Source organism: Scyliorhinus torazame, chromosome 4 (assembly GCF_047496885.1).
Source record: "Scyliorhinus torazame isolate Kashiwa2021f chromosome 4, sScyTor2.1, whole genome shotgun sequence".
Taxonomy (NCBI): Eukaryota; Metazoa; Chordata; class Chondrichthyes; order Carcharhiniformes; family Scyliorhinidae; genus Scyliorhinus; species Scyliorhinus torazame.
In genome coordinates this window covers 311,010,365-311,026,742 of record NC_092710.1, presented here as the reverse complement: position 1 = coordinate 311,026,742, position 16,378 = coordinate 311,010,365, and the positions used below count along the sequence as shown (strand labels likewise).

General features: G+C 47.5%; 1 protein-coding gene across 1 annotated transcript in view; it reads left to right on the top strand.

The window, feature by feature from the left end:
• The window catches only part of LOC140411060 (myelin and lymphocyte protein-like), a 180,993-nt gene extending 165,069 nt beyond the window's left edge, over positions 1 to 15,924 (top strand). Inside the window, exons 3-4 of the mRNA XM_072500061.1 lie at positions 7,575 to 7,700; positions 11,965 to 15,924. Coding sequence (XP_072356162.1) covers positions 7,575 to 7,700; positions 11,965 to 12,042 — 204 coding nt within the window. The 3' untranslated portion in view covers positions 12,043 to 15,924. The remainder of the gene's footprint in view (positions 1 to 7,574; positions 7,701 to 11,964) is intronic.
• Positions 15,925 to 16,378: the final 454 nt, after the last annotated feature.

Here is a 16,378-nt window from a genome sequence, read left to right as displayed (position 1 = left end):
TGTCAGACAAGAATTGAAGTGCATAAGTTGGGAACATAGGCTGTCAGGGAAGGACACAAGTGAAATGTGGAACTTGTTCAAGGAACAGATGGGTACGTGTCCTTGATATGTATGTCCCTGTCAGGCAGGGAAGAGATGGTCGAGTGAGGGAGGTTGACAAGAGAGGTTGAATGTCTTGTTAAGAGGAAAAAGGAGACTTATATAAGACTGAGGAAACAAGGTTCAGACAGGGCATTGGAGGGATACAAGATAGCCAGGAGGGAACTGAAGAAAGGGATTAGGAGAGCTAAGAGAGGGCATGACCAATCTTTGGCAGATAGGATCAAGGAAAGCCCCAAGGCCTTTTACACATATGTGAGAAATATGAGAATGACGAGAGCGAGGGTAGGTCCGATCAAGGACAGTAGCGGGAGATTGTGTATTGAGTCTGAAGAGATAGGAGAGGTCTTGAACGAGTACTTTTCTTCTGTATTTACAAATGAGAGGGGCAATATTGTTGGAGAGGACAGTGTGAAACAGATTAGTAAGCTCGAGGAAATACTTGTTAGGAAGGAAGATGTGTTGGGCATTTTGAAAAACTTGAGGATAGACAAGTCCCCCGGGCCTGATGGGATATATCCAAGGATTCTATGGGAAGCAAGAGATGAAATTGCAGATCTGTTGGCAATGATCTTTTCGTCCTCACTGTCAACAGGGGTGGTACCAGGGGATTGGAGAGTGGCGAATGTCGTGCCCCTGTTCAAAAAAGGGACTAGGGATAACCCTGGGAATTACAGGCCAGTTAGTCTTACTTCAGTGGTCGGCAAAGTAATGGAAAGGGTACTGAAGGATAGGATTTCTGAGCATCTGGAAAGACACTGCTTGATTAGGGATAGTCAGCACGGATTTGTGAGGGGTAGGTCTTGCCTTACAAGTCTTATTGAATTCTTTGAGGAGGTGACCAAGCATGTGGATGAAGGTAAAGCAGTGGATGTAGTGTACATGGATTTTAGTAAGGCATTTGATAGGTTCCCCATGGTAGGCTTATGCAGAAAGTAAGGAGGCATTGGATAGTGGGAAATTTGGCCAGTTGGATAATGAATTGGCTAACCGATAGAAGTCAGAGAGTGGTGGTGGATGGCAAATATTCAGCCTGGATCCCAGTTACCAGTGGCGTACCGCAGGGATCAGTTCTGGGTCCTCTGCTGTTTGTGATTTTCATTAATGACTTGGATGAGGGAGTTGAAGGGTGGGTCAGTAAATTTGCAGACGATACGAAGATTGGTGGAGTTGTGGATAGTAAGGAGGGCTGTTGTCGGCTGCAAAGAGACATAGATAGGATGCAGAGCTGGGCTGAGAAGTGGCAGATGGAGTTTAACTCTGAAAAGTGTGAGGTTGTCCATTTTGGAAGGACAAATATGAATGCGGAATACAGGGTTAACGGTAGAGTTCTTGGCAATGTGGAGGAGCAGAGAGATCTTGGGGTCTATGTTCATACATCTTTGAAAGTTGCCACTCAAGTGGATAGAGCTGTGAAGAAGGCCTATGGTGTGCTCGCGTTCATTAACAGAGGGATTGAATTTAAGAGCCGTGAGGTGATGATGCAGCTGTACAAAACTTTGGTAAGGCCACATTTGGAGTACTGTGTACAGTTCTGGTCGCCTCATTTTAGGAAGGATGTGGAAGCTTTGGAAAAGGTGCAAAGAAGATTTACCAGGATGTTGCCTGGAATGGAGAGTAGGTCTTACGAGGAAAGGTTGAGGGTGCTAGGCCTTTTCTCATTAGAACGGAGAAGGATGAGGGCGACTTGATAGAGGTTTATAAGATGATCAGGGGAATAGATAGAGTAGACAGTCAGACTTTTTCCCCGGGTGGAACAAACCATTACAAGGGGACATAAATTTAAGGTGAAAGGTGGAAGATATAAGAGGGATATCAGAGGTAGGTTCTTTACCCAGAGAGTAGTGGGGGCATGGAATGCACTGCCTGTGGAAGTAGTTGAGTCGGAAACATTAGGGACCTTCAAGCAGCTATTGGATAGGTAAATGGATTACGGTAAAATGATATAGTGTAGATTTATTTGTTCTTAAGGGCAGCACGGTAGCATTGTGGATAGCACAATTGCTTCACAGCTCCAGGGTCCCAGGTTCGATTCCGGCTTGGGTCACTGTCTGTGCGGAGTCTGCACGTCCTCCCCGTGTCTGCGTGGGTTTCCTCCGGGTGCTCCGGTTTCCTCCCACAGTCCAAAGATGTGCAGGTTAGGTGAATTGGCCAATGATAAATTGTCCTTAATGTCCAAAATTGCCCTTGGTGTTGGGTGGAGGTGTTGAGTTTGGGTAGGGTGCTCTTTCCAAGAGCCGGTGCAGACTCAAAGGGCCGAATGGCCTCCTTCTGCACTGTAAATTCAATGATAATCTCTGATTAATCGAGGACAAAGGTTCGGCACAACATCGTGGGCCGAAGGGCCTGTTCTGTGCTGTATTTTCTATGTTCTATGTTCTAGCCTTCATCTGCTCCTATTTCATAGAATCGTAGAATCCCCAGTGCAGAAATAGGCCATTTGGCCCATCGACTCTGCACCGGCTCTTGGAAAGAGCACCCGACTTAAGCCCACACCTCCATCCTATCCCTGTAACCCAGCAACCCCATCTAACCTAAGGGAAATTTAGCATGGCCAATCCACCTTACCTGCACATCTTTGGACTGTGGGAGGAAACCGGAGCACCCGGAGGAAACCCACGCACACACGGGGAGAACGTGAAGACTCCGCACAGACAGTGACCCAAGACGGGGATCGAACCTGGGACCCTGGTGCTGTGAAGCCACAATGCTAACCATTATGCTACCGTGCTGCCCTAAATGCTACCCATACTGCCCTCATGATCTTATGACAAATGCTGGCCTTTAACTAAGGATAGATTGATAAAACACATTGAAGTTTTTCAGCTGATAAGAGTCAGCATGGATTTATAAAGCGTAGGCCATTGGATTGAAGCGGGCAGAGGAATGTCTATGATTGGTACTTATATGGATTTCCAGAAGACACTTTATAAAGTCCCACGTAAGGGACTGTGACCTAAATTTGAAGCCCCATAGAATTGAAGGTGAATTATTGACCTGGTGAGGAATTTGGCTGAGTGGAAGAAGGCAGAGATGAGGGATACTGGGCATGTAGTTTATCTTGGGATGGCACGGCGGCACAGTGGTTAGCATTGCTGCCTAACAGCGCCAGAGATCCAGGTTCGATTCCGACCTTGGGTGATAGTCTGTGTGGAGTTTGTACGTTATCCCCGTGTCTGCGTGGGTTTCCTCTGGGTACTCCGGTTTCCTCCTACAGTCCAAAGATGTGTAAATTAGGTGGATTGGCCATGCTGAATTGCCCCTAGGTGGGGTTACGGGGATAGGGTGGGGGTTTGGGCTGAGGTGGGGTGCTCTTTCAGAGGGCTGGTGCAGTCTCGATGGGCCAAATGGTCCCCTTCTGCATTGTAGGAATTCTATTCTATAAATATTGTCAAATACCTGCGTCAGGGCCTCAACTATTCACCGTGTTCAATGGGACAGAAAGCCAAATAACCTGATTTGCCAATGACACAAAGATGCAAGTTACAAGGAGATATTGATTTGATAGTGAATGAGAAAATCTATAGTATATCACCTGGATCCTGAAAGGAACCTGGTAGGAATCAGGAGGGGAGGTCAAGGGAGTTAGGGGAGAGGAATTGTGGATCAAGCCCGATCTGGAAAGTTGGCCAATGATGGGGGTGCCTCCCAACATTTCCCTCCCATGGCCTAAGTATGGTGATCTGCTGGGTTTCTCCGACCATAGAATCCTCTACAGTGCAGGAGGAGGCCATTCGGCCCATTGAGTCTGCACAGACTCTCTGAAAGACTACCCTACCAAGCCCACTTTCCCACCCTATCCCCGTAACCTGACTTAACCTACACATCTTTGAACATTAAGGGGCCAATCCACCTAACCTGCACATCTTTGGACTGTGGGAGGGAACCGGAGCACCCGCAGGAAACCCACGCAGACACTGGGAGAAAGTGCAAACTCCACACAGACAGTCACCCAAGGCTGGAATTGAACCAGGGTTCCTGGTGCTGTGAGTCAGCGGTGCTAACCACTGTGCCAGCATCCCAAAACTCCTTCCATTGGGGATAAATTGGGGCCAGATGGGAAGTGACCCTTAAATGGCTAGTAATTGTCCACTTAAGAGTCTTAATTGGGACGAGGGTGGGCTCTAAGCATTCACTCTAGGCCTTGGCAACCCCTATAAAACTGCGAACAGGTTGGTGGTGGGCCGGTAGGCATTGGGAAGGTCATCTGCAGAGGTTTACAGGCCCCTCTGCTTACATACCTGCCGACAGGGGATTGTAAAATTCTGCTCAATGTGTCAGTTCTGAGGAAAGGTTGCGGCTTGAAATGCTGGGTGGAATTTTCCAGCCCTGGTGTGATGGGAGGGGTGGGGGGGAAGGAAGGGGGGGGGCAAACCATTCAAAAGACCTGACGAACCTGCTGACGGGAGGGGCTGGAATGGTTCGCCCTATGTTTATCTCCACAGAGACTGCCAAACCTGCTGAGTATATCCAGCTTTTTCTGATTTTAATTAAGATTTCCATCCAAAGGATTTTGCTTTTGGTTCAGCTGCACAAAGACTAGCTAAAAAACGCCCGGAGCAATGGGAGCAGTTCTGGGCACTGCACCCAAGGAAGGATATATTAAACTTAAGGGCGGGTAGCGTAGCTTCACTAGAATGTCACCTGACTCCGAGAGCTGAGTTACGAGGAGACAGTAAACAAACCTGGATTGTACTCCCTGGAATTTAGAAGGTTAAGTTGTGATTTGATTGAAGTTATTAAGTTGTTAAAGGCAACAGATAGAAAGAAACTATTCCCGCTGTCTGTGGAATGTCGAACTGAAGAGCATGCTCAAGAAAATAGACCCAGGCCTTTCCGAAGTGAAATTAGGAAGCACCCTATTATGCAAAGGGTGGAAGTTTGGAACTCTGTTCCGCAAATGGCGTTAGACGTTAAATCAATTGTTAATATTTTGAAAAAGAGATTGAAAGATTTTTGTTAGTCAAAGGTATTAAGGGATATGGGGGAAAAAACAGGTATATGGAGTTAGGTCGCCAGTCAGCCACAATCACATTGAATGATTGAGGCCCATCCTTGACTCAAGGGGAGAGCAGCCTATGGTCCTCTGGGACTTTCATTTTCATCATGATTTTCTCAATGTCCTGCTACTACCTCCCCAATAATGGATTCTTACATTTTCCCGATGACAGATTTCGGACTAACTGGCCTAAGGTTTCCTGCTCCCTACCTTTCTTGATTTGAGGTGTTATATATGTGGTTTTTGAATCTGCTGGGACTTTTCCATAACCTTGGGAATTTTGGAAGATTACAACCGATGCACCCAGTATTACTGCAGCCATTTCCTTTAAGACCCTCGGATGCAGGTCATCAGCTCCAGAGACTTTTCAGCTCTTATCCCATTAATATTTCTGGGTTGTTCTCTAGTACATAGATACAAAGATACATAGAAGGTAGGAGCAGGAGGAGGTCTTTTGGCCCTTCGAGCCTGCTCCGCCATTCATCACGATCATGGCTGATCATCCAATTCAATAGCCTAATCCTGCTTTCTCCCCATAGCCTTTGATCCCAATCTCCCCAAGTGCTGTATCTAGCTGCCTCTTCAATATATTCAATGGCCGGGATTCTCCGAGCCTCCGTGCCGACATCGCGCTCGGCGCGGGGGTGGGGAATGGGGTCTCAGACCTGTGATCAGCTCCGACACTGGGACGCGATTCTCCGACGACCAGAGAATCGCCGCCAGCCGCGCGCACGGTCGACGTGGCGCCGGTCGGGGGCCATTGAAAGAGGACCCCACGGCGATTCTCCGTGATCGACCGGCCGAGTTCCTGCCATGTTCCGTTGGCGTGGTTCCCTTCCGGTTCCACCCGGTGGGAGCTCAGGCTCACAGCCGCGCTGGCCGTCCTGGTGGGGAGGGCGGGGGGGTTCAGACTCCAGCGGGTGGGTCTCCATTACAACAAGGCCCGCGATCGGGGGCTGCTGATCAGCAGGCGCACACGATCTGGGGGGGGCCTATTTTCTTCTGCGCCGGTCCGATGTGTGGCTCCACCATGTTGCGCGGGGGCCCATGTGAAAATGTGAAATCCCGGCCAATATTTTAGCATCAACTACTTCCTGTGGTAATGAATTCCACAGGCTCACCACTCTTTGTGTGAAGTAATGTCTCCTTATATCTGTCCGAAATGGTTTACCCTGAATCCTCAGGCTGTGATCCCTGGTTCTGGACACACCCATCATTCCCCGCATCTACCCTGTCTAGCCCGTTAGAATTTTATACTTCTCTGTGAGATCCCCCCTCATTCTTCTGAGCTCCAGCGAGAACGATCCCAACCTAGTCAATCCCTCCTGCCATTTTCAGAGTTGGCTGGTGCCGGTTTAGACTCACCTCCTGAGGCAGTTCACCCTCTTCTCCTTCCCACTTTCCTTCTCCACCATTTCCCTCTCTCCTGTGATTGTTCCAGCTCCTCCCTCTTTCTCCCCCACCTTTCCACTATTCTTGTTTTTTTTTGTGGAGAGGGATAACAAAACATTTGTTCAAACCCTCTTCCATTTCCTTGTTTCCTATTATTAATACCGCAGCCACCTTCTAAGATATGAATGCTCACTTTAGCAGGGCTTCACGGTGGCGCAGTGGTTAGCACAGCTGCCTCACGGCGCCGAGGTCCCAGGTTCAATCCCAGCTCTGGGTCACTGTCCCTTTGCACATTCTCCATGTGTTTGATGGGTTTTGCCCCCACAACCCAAAAAGATGTGCCATGTAGGTGGATTGATCACGCTAAATTGCCCCTTAATTGCAAAAGAATAATTGGGTACTCTAAATTTATTTATATTAAAAATATACTCACTTTAGCTACTCCCTTTCTTTTCATGTACTTATAGAAGCTTTTGCTGCCTGCCTGTAAAATTCTATGACTGACAGTGCAGAGAAGGATATACTTTCCACCCAGATAACTTCCCAGGTTTTGCATAGTTATCCTTATGTTCACATGTGCAAACACCTCAAACAGTTAAAGGAGGAAAACAGAGGTATTTTCTCCTTTGTGGATCACAATTCTGTTGGTAATGGCTGAGCTTTGGTACCTCAGACAAGTTGTCAATATTCATGTAGGGAATTGGTCAATTAGGGTCAGTGGGTCCTTTGCTTGTTGTGTCTTCAAGCATGTGTCTTAGAACAGATGGAACCATCGCAACAAGGAGCATGGCCAACATTCACCTGCCTAGCTCAAGATAATCATTGCAGTGTCCCTTGCGGAACCTTGTTGGCTTATCTCAGGCGGTTGTGCATTTTCCAACTAAATCATTGGGGGAGCTGAACCGCCTGCTCGAATAGGGGGTGAGAGGTTATTGCGGGGTAGATGGGAGGTTACTCTCAGATCAGCCATGACCTTATTGAATGGCAGAGCAGGTTCGAGGGGCTGAGTGGCCATATGTTCGAGTTGATTGTGAAATGATTGTGTGAATTGGTTTGTCATTCTTTGCTTCCTCTTCCCTTTCAGGATGTCTTCTACCACTTCATTGCATCCGTGTTTTATTTAAGTATTGCTGTTCTGGAGGCAAGCGACACAAGGCACTATTTAGTGGGCAAGGGTCAAAAGGATTTCAGAATCAATATTGCCGCCACGGTAAGTCACCATGCATTTGTTGAAATATGCTCTCCTGCTAGTGCGAAACTTCATAAATGATCAACGTGCTTCGTGGCAGGGAAAGTGGCCTGCCGTTGGCTGACATTGGGATTTTTATTTCATATGCAAAAAAAATTCCAATTATGGGCCAATTTAGTGCGGCCAATTCACCTACCCTACACACCTTTATGGGTTGTGGGGGTGAGACCCACGCAGACACGGGGAGAATGTGCAAAATCCACACGGATAGTGACCCGGGGCTGGGATCGACCCCGGGTCCTCGGCGCCTTGAGGTAGCAGTGCTAACCACTGCATCACCGTGCCGCCCTATGGTAGGATACTCTGGTCTCGCCGTTGTCAATGGGATTTCCCATTGAATGCACACCTCGCCGGCGGACAAACCATGGCGGGTGTGCGCCGTCGGCAGGACCGGCAGATCCCGCCAGCATGAACGTCCGGAAAACTACGGTCATGTTTAACAAATGGATAAAATAAGCCCAGTCATTTTAAAGACGTATCAGTGAATTTTTTTTTAAACTTAAATTTAAGTGGCAAAGCTTGTTTATTTTTTGTAAAGTTCATTTTTGCCTATTGTTGGCTTTGCTGGCTGGCCCCATCCCTAATTGTCCTTGAGAAGGTGGTGGTGTGCTTCCTTCTTGAAGTGCTGCAAGTCGATGGAGGCGGCAGCTTGGTGGCAATGTCATTGAACCAGCAATCCAGAGGCCTAGACTGATGCTCTGGGGGGGATAGGGGTTTGAATCCCACCATGGCAGCTGGTGAAACTTGAATTCAATCAATAAAGTTAGTCTCAGCGATGGTGACCCTGAAACTATCATTAATTGTTGTAAAAACCCAAGGGGCAGCAGGGTGGCGCAGTGGGTTAGCCCTGCTGCCTCATGGCATCGAGGTCCCTACGATCCCGGCTCTGGTCACTGTCCGTGTGGAGTTTGCACATTCTCCCCGTGTTTGCGTGGGTTTCATCCCCACAACCCAAAGATGTGCAGGGCAGGTGGATTGGCCACGCTAAATTGCCCCTTAATTGGAAAAAATGAATTGGGTACTCTAAATTTATTAATAAAAAATTAAAAATTAAAAATTGTTGTGAAAACCCATCTGATTCACTAAAGGAAATCTGCCATCCTTACCTGGCCTGGCCTACATGTGACTCCAGACCTACAGCATTGTGGTTGACTCTGAGCTGCCCCTCTTGAAATGTCTGGCACTCAAAGTACATCCCTTAGTGCTTCTTTCAGGTGCTGTTCAACATTGCGGAACACTGGTTCACTGCTGAGGAACAGCAGCAAGTTGTAATCAGTGGGGCCTGGGAGACCTCAGGAATACAGAATCAATGCTGCAGTCTCCCAGGGCTCCTCCCTCCTAACTACACACCACTTGTTACCATTGCTGCTGGCTCTGCCATACAGTGAGACAGGAAATACTGGGCGACTTAGGCCGAAACGTATTAGTGTGTGAGGCTGGTGCTTCTTTAGTCTGTGCGGCAGCTTTCCAAATGTTGGGACAAATTCCCAGATGTTAGTGAGGAGGACTTTGCAGGATTGACTTGGCATTAATCATTTTTGGCATCTGATGCATGTGCTCCATACCATTTTCTTCTTATTTTGGTTTTGTGGAGCAGATTGATGAAACCTAAAGGACATGTATGAACTGAATGAGTTTTTACAACAATCTGGTAGTTCAGCGGTCAATATTATTGATACTAGCTCTATTTAAATTCCAGATTAAATCAACAACTGAATTTAAATTTCTCAGGATGCCATGGTGGAATTTGGATTCTCGTCCCATATATTATTAGCCCAGGCTCCTCGATTACTTTTTAAAAATAATTATTTTTATTCAAATTTTTGTCAAAAACATAATTTTTGCATAACCGTATGCAACAATTAACAGAACAAAATAAATGTTAACCGTATAGACAAAGAAAAGAACAATACAATGTAACAATTCCCCCCTCCCCCTGGGATGCTGCTGCTGCTGCTGACCTTTACTGCTCTCCTAGAAAGTCGACGAACGGCTGCCCCTCCGAGAGAACCCCGCCATGGACTCTCTCAAGGCGAACTTTATTTTCTCGAGACTGAGAAACCCAGCCATGTCACTAACCCAGGTCTCTACACTCGGGGGCTTCGAGTCCCTCTGCATTAAAAGGATCCGTCTCCGGGCTACCAGGGAGGCAAAGGCCAAAATGTCGGCCTCTTTCACTCCCTGAATTCCCAGATCATCTGACACACCAAAGATCGCTATCTCTGGACTCGGCACCACCCGTGTGTCTAAGATCTTGGACATTGCCTCAGCAAAACCCTGCCAGAATCCCTTAAGAGCCGGGCATGCCCAGAACATATGGACATGATCTGCAGGGTTTCCCACACACCTCGCACATTTATCCTCAACCACAAAGAGCTTGCTCATCCTGGTTGCCATCATGTGCGCCTGGTGGACCACCTTAAACTGGATTAAGCTAAGCCTGGCACATGATGAGGAGGAATTGACCCTGTTTAGGACGTCCGCCCACTGGCCCGCATCCAGCTCCCCACCTAGCTACTCCTCCCATTTGTCCTTGCGTTCCTCCACTGGGGCTTCCTCCGCCTCCTGAAGTTCCTGGTAGATGTCCGACACCTTCCCCTCCCCTACCCAGGTGCTGGAGACCACCCTATCCTGTATCCTGCTATCTGGGGGTAGCAGCGGAAATTATACCACCTGTTTTTTCAGAAAGGCGAGTACCTGAAGGTGTCTGAAAGCGTTTCCAGGGGGCAAACTGAATTTCTCCTCCAGCTTTTCAGGCTGGGGAAGGTCCCATCTGTGAACAGGCCCCCTATCCTTTTAATGCCTGCCCTATGCCAGCTTTGATACCCTCCGTCTATCTTGCTCTTGACAAATCTGTGATTGTTGCGTATCGGGGTCCAGACTGAGGCTCCCTTCACCCCCCTGTGTCCTCTCCACTGACCCCAGATCTTTAATGCCGCCACCACCACTGGACTGGAGGAGTAGCGGGCCGGGGAGAACGGCAGAGGTGCCGTTACAAGTGCCCCTAGGCTGGTGCCTTTGCATGAGGCCGTCTCTAACCGCTCCCATGTCGACCCCTCCCCCAATACCCATTTCCTAATCATGGCTATGTTAGCCGCCCAATAGTAGCTGCAAAAGTTCAGCAGCGCCAGCCCCCCCCCCCCCCCCGACTGCGCTCCAGGTACAGTCTCTTTACTTGCGGGGTCCTATTTGCCCATACGAATCCCGAGATGATCTTGTTCACCCGCTTAAAGAAGGACTTAGGGATGAAGATGGAAAGGCACTGGAAGACAAACAGGAATCTGGGGAGGTCCGTCATCTTGACGGTCTGCACCCTCCCCGCTAGAGATAGTGGGAGCATGTCCCAACTTTTGAAGTCCCCCTCCATCTGCTCTACCAGCCGAGATAGATTAAGCTTGTGGCATCCCACTTTCGAGCCACCTGTATCCCTAGGTACTGAAAGCTCTTCTCGACCAACTTCAGCGGAAGCTCTCCCAATCCCTTTTCCTGCCCCTTAGCTTGGATCACGAACATCTTGCTTTTCTTGGCTCCTCAATTACTTAGCAACATAACCACGATGTCTTTAAAGAAAATTTAGAATACCCAATTTTTTTTTCCAATTAGTGTCAATTTAACATGGCCAATCCACCTAACCTGCACATCTTTTGGGTTTAATCATAGATTATCATAGAATTTACAATGCAGAAGGAGTCCATTCGGCCCATCGAGTCTGCATCGGCTCTTGGAAAGAGCACCCTACCCAAGGTCAACACCTCCACCCTATCCCCATAACCCAGTAACCCCACCCAACACTAAGGGCAATTTATCATGGCCAACCCACCTAACCTGCACATCTTTGGACTGTGGGAGGAAACCGGAGCACCCGGAGGAAACCCACGCACACACGGGGAGGATGTGCAGACTCCGCACAGACAGTGACACAGCGGGGAATCGAATCTGAGACCCTGGAGTTGTGAAGCAATTGTGCTATCCACAATGCTACCGTGCTGCCCTTGCTACTGTGCTGCCCTGTGGTTGTGGGAGTGAAAACCATGCAGACACAGGGAGAATGTGCAAACTCCACACAGATCCGGGGCCAGGATCGAACCCGGGTCCTCAGTGCCATAGGCAGCAGCGCTAACCATTGCGCCATCGTACCACCCATAACCGCGATGTAATCATATTCTGTCCTGTCTTCTTAAGGTGTTACCTTCCTATCATTCATTCTTGTCTCTTGCTGTTCCAGGTGTTTGCATTCGCGGCCACTTTGCTCTATACGATACATGGAATACTGTCAATACTGAGATGGAAGTCTGCCTCATGAACTTGCAGACAAGCGGCCAATGTCAACATCTTACCAGACTGCTGATTGCTCTTTCCTCAATACTGTTTTACACCATTCGCATTTGTAATAGTAATTAAGGCATTTACATATAACCAGGAAGGTACACAATGGAACTAATACGATGTGAAATATATTTAATATTTAAAAGGTTGGGAATACTAGAAGTTCCAAAGGATATTGGAAATCTGCAACTCCGGATAAGTCAATTTCAAAATTTCAAAGTTTTCATTTGGTAAAGGCTATGGAACCGAGCCAGGTTGGTGGATTTAAGATGCAGGCACAGATCATCCATGGTTTTAATGAGGGGTGGAGACGTTGAATGGTCTACTTTTGTTCTTATGTTCCTGAATATGCCATGGATAGCTTATACCACACTTATTACTCAAATAGTTGAAAGATTAAGAGGCTATGCAAGCAGTTTGTGGATGAACTGCCTTCGCGCTGAGAGTTGCCAAAGAACGGTTAAACATAGAATCATTGAAACATTTGAGGCACAGAAAGAGGGCCACTCGGCCCATCGTGCTTCTGTTCGCCACAAAACAAGCCACCAAGCCTAATCCTATTCTCCAACATTTGGTCCATATCACTGCAGATTATGGAACTCTAGGTGCATATCCAGACACCTATTAAATGTGTCGAGGATTTCCGCCTCAATCATCCTTCTTTCAGGCGGCGAGTTCCAGACCCCCAAAACCGTCAGGGTGGAAGTGAATCTTCCCTCATTTTCCCCTTAATCTTTAAAAAAAAATTTTTTTCAATTAAGGGGAAATTTCGCGTTTCCAATCACCCTGCACATCTTTGGGTTGTGGGGGTGAGACCCGCACAGACACGGGGAGAGTGTGCAAACTCCACACGGACAGTGACCGGGGCCGGGATCAAAGCCGGGTCCTCGGGGCCGTGAGGCAGCAGTGCTAATCACTGCGCCACCTTGCCGCCCCTCTAGCCACCTTAATTCTTCTACAAATCTAAGCTCCCTAGTCACAGACCACTCGGCTAAATTCAGGCCCCTTACAATTTTGTACGTCTCAATCAAATCTCCCTTCAGCCTCCCTTGTTACTGAGCAATCTCAGCCTACCCAATGTTTCCTCATAGCTGCAACTTTACAGTGCTTGCAACGTCCTTGTAAATCGCCTCTCTAATGCAATTTTCTGTAATGAGGGTGACCAGAACTGCACACAAGATGTGGCCTAACTAATGTTTAATATAGTTTCAGCATAACCTCCCTGCTCTTAATTCTCTGCCTCAGCCAATGAATGAATGGATTCTATCTGTCGCCTTAACCACCTTATGACCTGTCCTGCTAAAGAAAGGATTGATAATATATCAAATGCTGTTTAGCACAGGGCTAAATCGCTGGCTTTGAAAGCAGACCAAGGCAGGCCAGCAGCACGGTTCAATTCCCGTAACAGCCTCCCCGAACAGGTGCCGGCATGTGGCGACCAGGGGCTTTTCACAGTAACTTCATTTGAAGCCTACTTGTGACAATAAGCGATTTTCATTTCATTCATTTAATTTCAAATGCACATTTCAAGTTTTAGTGCGGCTCCTTCCACGAGAGATGTAAAATTTCTTATAAAACTGTAGAAAAGCATTGTAGCCACTGTGACAACCAAAGTGAGAATAGGTTTGTGAGCTGGGCACAGTTGTGCTGATATAGACAGGAGGGTAGCACTCCTTCACCATGTGAAATGCGTTGGAAAGAATAAGTTGGAATAAAATAAGGTAAAATCTTATGACTAAAATTTTAAAAAACGAGAAAAGGAACGATTAATCTAAAAACACGATCAGACAATTCCTAAAAATAAAGAATAAAATATGCAAATGTAAAAGGTGATATCTGAAGTCCATAAAAATTTGTAAAAGTTGTAATATCAAAAGTATGGCAAGTCAAGTTGGGCGAAAGTTTTAAACTGAACAAATCCTAAAAACTTCATGAATGAACTTTGTGAATGAATTATACCATTTTCCTCATGAACCAACAACAAAGCTGAAAAATTCAGGGACCTGTGGACATTGACTCCACTTCCTCTATACCTCTCAGAATCCACCCATTTAATGTGTATTCCTTTGCCTTGTTTGTCCCCCCGCCTGCCCCCTCACTTCTCTGGGTTGAATTCCATTTGCCACTTTTCTGCCCACCTGACCAGTCCATTGATATCTTTCTGCAGTCCACAGCAATCCTCCTCGCTGTCAACTGCACGGCCAATGGTCGTGTCATCGGCAATCTACTCGATCATGGCCCCTACATTTAAGTTCAAATCATTAATATATACCGCAAAAAACAGGGGACCTGATACTGAGCCCTGCGGAATCCCACTGGAAACAACTTACCAGCCACAAAAACACCCATCTATCATTGCCCTTTATTTCCTGCCACGGAACCAATTCTGCATCCGGCTTGCTGCATCCCCTGGATCCCATGTTTTTTGTTAACCAGTTGGCCATGTGGGAACTTGTCAAAAGCCTTGCTAAAATCCATGTAGACCACATCAACTGCATTGCCCTCATCAATCCTCCTTGTTACCTCCTCAAAAAAGTCAGTCAATTTAGTTTTACACAACCTTCTCTTAACAAATCTATGCTGGCTATCTTTGATTAATCTGTGCCTTTCTAAGTGACAGTTTATCGTGTCGTTTACGATTGATTCCAATAACGTGCCCACCGCCGAGTCAGACTGACTGACCTGCAATTATTCATTCTATAGCCTATTGCTCTTTTAAACAAAGGTACAGGGCGGAATTCTCCATCCCGCCACACCCGCTTTCTGGTGCGGTGCATCCTCGCCCGCAGCGGGATTCTCCGTTCCGGCAGCTGGCCAAAGCGGTTTCCCATTGTGGGCATCCCAAGCCGTCGGGAAATCTACGGGCGTGAGTGCGCTGCTGCCGAAATAGGAGATCCCGCCAATGGAGAATCCGGCACACAATATTAGCAGACCTCCAGCACCTCATCTATTTCCAGTCAGGATTGGAAAATGATGGTCAGAACCTCTGCAGTTTCATCCCTGGCTTCTTTTAACAGCCTGGGGTACATTGCCTGGCGATTTGTACGCTTCAAGGATACCAATCCCCTGAATAGTACCTCTCCCCCTTTGTTTCTCGCATTCAATACTTCGCAACCCTCCTCCTCAACTAAATTCTCCCACTCTTTGCTCAACAGAAACACAAAAGCCGGAATTCTCCAGTCTCCCAGATCCATGGGGCTGGATTAGCTCAATGGGCTAAACAGCTGGCTTGTAATGCAGAACAAGGCCAGCAGCGCGGTTTCAATTCCAGTACTGGCCTCCCCAAACAGGCGCCGGAATGTGGCGACTAGGGGCTTTGTAACTTCATTGAAGCCTACTTGTGACAATAAGCTATTATTATGTGCCTTGCAGCTTCAGAGGCCAGACGGTGCCCTATTCAAGAAAGGTAGGGTGGAATTTCCGCTTGGGTCAGCGTGGGTGGGGTTCAATAGAGATCACAAGGCCAGGAAGAAGTCTTCTGCTAATTAATTTAAATGGATGAAAACTCAATGACACTGCGTAAGTGCTGTGGAATCTACCCATCTGAAATTCGGATATATGCCTCATCCACCCATGCATTGAAGGAGAAAAACCTTCCCGTTTATTTTGATCCCTAACCCTTGCATTTACAATAAGCTTACTATACTAGTTCTGTCTTTTAATAACCCAATTACACATTTTTTTTTCATTTTGTTTTTTTGATTCACAACAATCGTTACAGATTCCAGATTCGAGCTTTTGCATTTTGGTTGCATGATTAGTTGACTTGTATTGAACATTCCGATAGGTGCATAAGGTCATTTTTGTTTTGGTTTCTGTTGCTTGTTTAATAGGAAAATAATAAACTGCATAAAAAGTTCTTCCAAACTGGCTGCTGTTGTGATTTTCACCGAGTGTGTCTTTGAGTTCTGAGGGAGATTCCTGTGTCTATACGGCTTGCTGCATATGGTTGTGGAGAGGGGGTGGGGGGGGTGGGGCGGGCGCTGCTATGATTGCTGCTCCTGTCATTGTGACCGCTGAGCTAGAGGAAGCTGCACCTCCTCCTCAGTGATCTGACCAACGTTCCAATATGTAGACCCCTGGCAGAGGGGGGCACGCCCAAAGAGACCTCCATTTTGTAAAAGTAAGAGTGACGACAGCTGCCAGGTCATCCCTGTGCAGGGGAAACCCCTCTCCAGCATGGCCTGGGCAGCAGCCTGCTAGTCCCTGCTACTCTGGCGGAGGGGCAGGTACAGGGAGACCTCGGAAGCCCCCTTCCCCTCATCCTCAGGAGGGAAACCATCCGGGAAGGGACGATCCTGGCGGCACCTTCA